General features: G+C 45.0%; 1 protein-coding gene across 1 annotated transcript; it reads right to left on the bottom strand.

Annotated features, from left to right (window-relative positions):
• Positions 1–502: 502 nt before the first annotated feature.
• Positions 503–1,408, bottom strand: LOC149157020 (uncharacterized). Its single transcript, XM_089444943.1, has one exon. The coding sequence runs from the start codon at positions 1,406–1,408 to the stop codon at positions 503–505; it is 906 nt and encodes a 301-aa protein (XP_089301069.1).
• Positions 1,409–3,014: the final 1,606 nt, after the last annotated feature.

Raw genomic sequence — 3,014 nt, 5'->3', positions numbered from 1 at the left:
AGTCTGATGCTCCTTCATCATTCTTTGTTTCTGTCTGGTCTCCATAAAATCCAGGGAATCTCTCCTCTTCAAGCCCTGGTTTCTAGGCCCGTGCGCTACTGTTCTATTCTTCTCAATTAATTCCTCCCCTTCTACCCAACTAGCAATCTCGCGTAAGTCCTGTACCGTCCTCCTGCTGCTCTTATAGGGGGTATTGAAGGCCGCGGGGGTGCAGGAGATCCCGGAAACCGAGTTCCGCCCGTCCCTCACCGGTGACCCACTACTGCCTGCCATCTTGTCATAATTCACGCCATCTGTTGTGAGACCTGATGAACCGCCTCCATCTCCCGTCATAGTTCGGGTAATTATAATCTCGCGATGGATGAATTCCTTCCCCACTATTTCTCCAGCCACCGTAGTACCATCCCCCCAATCGCCATCCTTCGTCCTACTGACCGGCATGATGATTTTATTAAGACCCGATTCCATCCTGATCTTCCATCTGCCTCTCCACGCTTCCCTATTAATCCGCTCTGCTGGATCGCACCTTATCCTTCGTGGCTTGAGCATGATCCGTCTTGATGAGGTCTGCCAACTCCTTCCACTCCTCGTTGCCTTCAATGGTTCTCCATTGCCTATCAATGGAACTGCCACGTCCCTTACAGCCGCAATTCGCTAACCAGTATGCCACCTGATTCCCTTTTCGCCGCACATGACTCGTGATGCTGTAGTCGATGCGTTTAATCAAGCCGGATATTTCTTGGATGATTCCTGCCGTCCGCCAACTTTTGGTTACTTTCTCCCAACCTTGCCCATTGTTGAGTCTCCTCACCGTGTCCACAGCCAGTTGCGAATCCCCAGTGATTTCTAGGTTGGTGTATCCATTCCTGATAGCAATTCTTAAACCTTGGTGCAGGGCCCAGAATTCAGCCTCATTATTAGTCATTTGGCCTCCCCATTCGGCATAGATCCACCTGACTTGATTGTTGCTGTCTCTAAAGATCCCTCCAAAACCAGCGTCTCCCGGATTACCCTTCGAAGCCCCGTCAAAGTTAAGCTTGATAAATTGATCCCGAGGGTATGAGAAAATCTCTGGACTCTGAGTTCTCATGTCATTGTTGGCCGAGCATTTGTAATGCACCATATCCAATTTTAAGTTTAGTTTATTCAGGATGGCCTGTTCTTCCGCAGTAGTTTTCCAATCCTCACTGTCCCATTTCTCTACTAGAATGGTCTCCCTCGTGTAGTCTACCACCTGCGCCCAGACAACTTCTGGAGAATTAGCCCGACTCTGAAATATTCTCCTATTCCGTTCTTTCCAGACCGTCCAGAGAATGAAAGAAGAAGTCAGATTCCAAGCCCTCTGAACAACTCGGCAATTGAAGGTTTCCTTATTCCACTGATAGATAGCATCTTTAAATTCTCTCATGATAAGCCCTGGTTTATTGAACAATTGTTTGGCCAAGATCCATAAGCTCTCAGTGTATGGGCAACGAATTAGAAGATGGTCTCTCTTCTCCTCATCATTTTTGCATAGGTAGCATTGTGAGGGTCCCTAGAACCCCTTTTTTTGGATACGATCCCAAGTCAAAATTTTATTCTTTGTGGCAAGCCAGATGAAAATAGCCACCTTAGGCCACCAGTTGGATTCCCATATAAGTTTCCATTCCCAATTTCTGTCTCCTTCGTTTTGAGACCCCATTAGAAAATAGGCCTCCTTGGTAGAAAAGATTCCCTTCATTGAACTCCCCCATCGAAGGATATCTTGCCCTTCGCGGACTCTGAGCTTCCTTGATTCCATTTCCTTCCGGTAAGCTTCTTGAATATCAGGATTTAGACTCTGATCCCATTTTATCGGCTCCTCCCATACCCTCCATCCATCCGGAGTGTCATTTGCTTTCCAATAATCCTTTACTTTCCGTCTAATCCTAGCATTGTTTTCATAGACTTGGGAAAGTGCTTGGACGCTGTTCAGTCTTTCTCGTTGCTGCCAGCTATCTTCCCAGAAGTTTGCCTCTGCTCCTCCTCTGATTTCCCAGAAAGTGTGTTTTGCAATCAAATCTCTGTTCTGAGAGGCTAATTCCCAAATGTTAGATCCACGGGGGGTTTCTTGTGTTCTTAGAATGTCAACCTGTGTGTTGGGCATTCTGTATTTGATCCTCCAGATAATTTTCCATAGATCACTTCCTCCACTAAGCCATCTCCACCATAGCTTGGCTCCCAGGACCTTGTTCAGGATTTCCGGGTCCCTTAATCCCAACCCTCCTTGTTCTTTTCTTTCAGTGAGTTGATTCCATGAGACCAAAGCCCATTTTTTCTTTTGATCAGTTCCACTCCATATAAATTTGCGGATGATTTCTCTGATTTTAGCACAAACCCCAGCAGGGGCAGCCATAATCGATAAAGGATAGATAGGGATAGCCTGAAGTACCGACTTAGCCAGGATAATTCTACCAGCAATATTCAGGACTCTGAACGACCAATTGGCAATCTTTCTATTGAGCTTGTCCAGCAATCCTTGCCAGTTTTTCAATTTTTTTGAAGTGAAATCAAGAATATTACCCAAATATTTAGTGGGTAGATCCCCTCTCTTGAATCCCAAAGTTCTGATAAGATGAGCTTTGACTTGTTCTAGAGTGTTGAAAATGAAGATGCAGGATTTATCTCTGTTTATTTCTAGACCCGAGGCAGCTGAAAACAGATCCAGGATCCTCTTTAAATTTTGGACTTCTCTTACCGTGGGCTCCCCAAACAACATAATGTCATCAACAAATTGTTGGTGGGTCAGAGGCAAATGGTTTCCCCAGATTTTCAATCCTTTAATTCTATTTGCTATTCTTTCTTGTTTAATGAATCTCCCTAGTCCTTCAGCAGCTAGGATAAATAAAAAAGGAGACAGCGGGTCACCTTGGCGGATCCCTCTAGAAGCATTAAAAGTTTTTGAGGGACTTCCATTTACCAGGATAGAAAAATGAGGAGTGGATATTAGATTATTAATCCATGCAATCCATCTTTGATGAAAACCAAATCGTTCC

Source organism: Pinus tabuliformis, chromosome 9, assembly GCF_031772625.1.
Source record: "Pinus tabuliformis cultivar Carrire ecotype Pingquan chromosome 9, CPIR1, whole genome shotgun sequence".
Lineage (NCBI taxonomy): Eukaryota > Viridiplantae > Streptophyta > Pinopsida > Pinales > Pinaceae > Pinus > Pinus tabuliformis.
Note: the sequence above shows the minus strand (reverse complement) of the source record. Positions and strands in the feature narration are given on the sequence as shown.

What these genes read in the sequence shown, in the direction of transcription:
- LOC149157020 (XM_089444943.1), bottom strand. Translation starts at nt 1,408, where the DNA reads ATGAGAGAATTTAAAGATGCTATCTATCAGTGGAATAAGGAAACCTTC.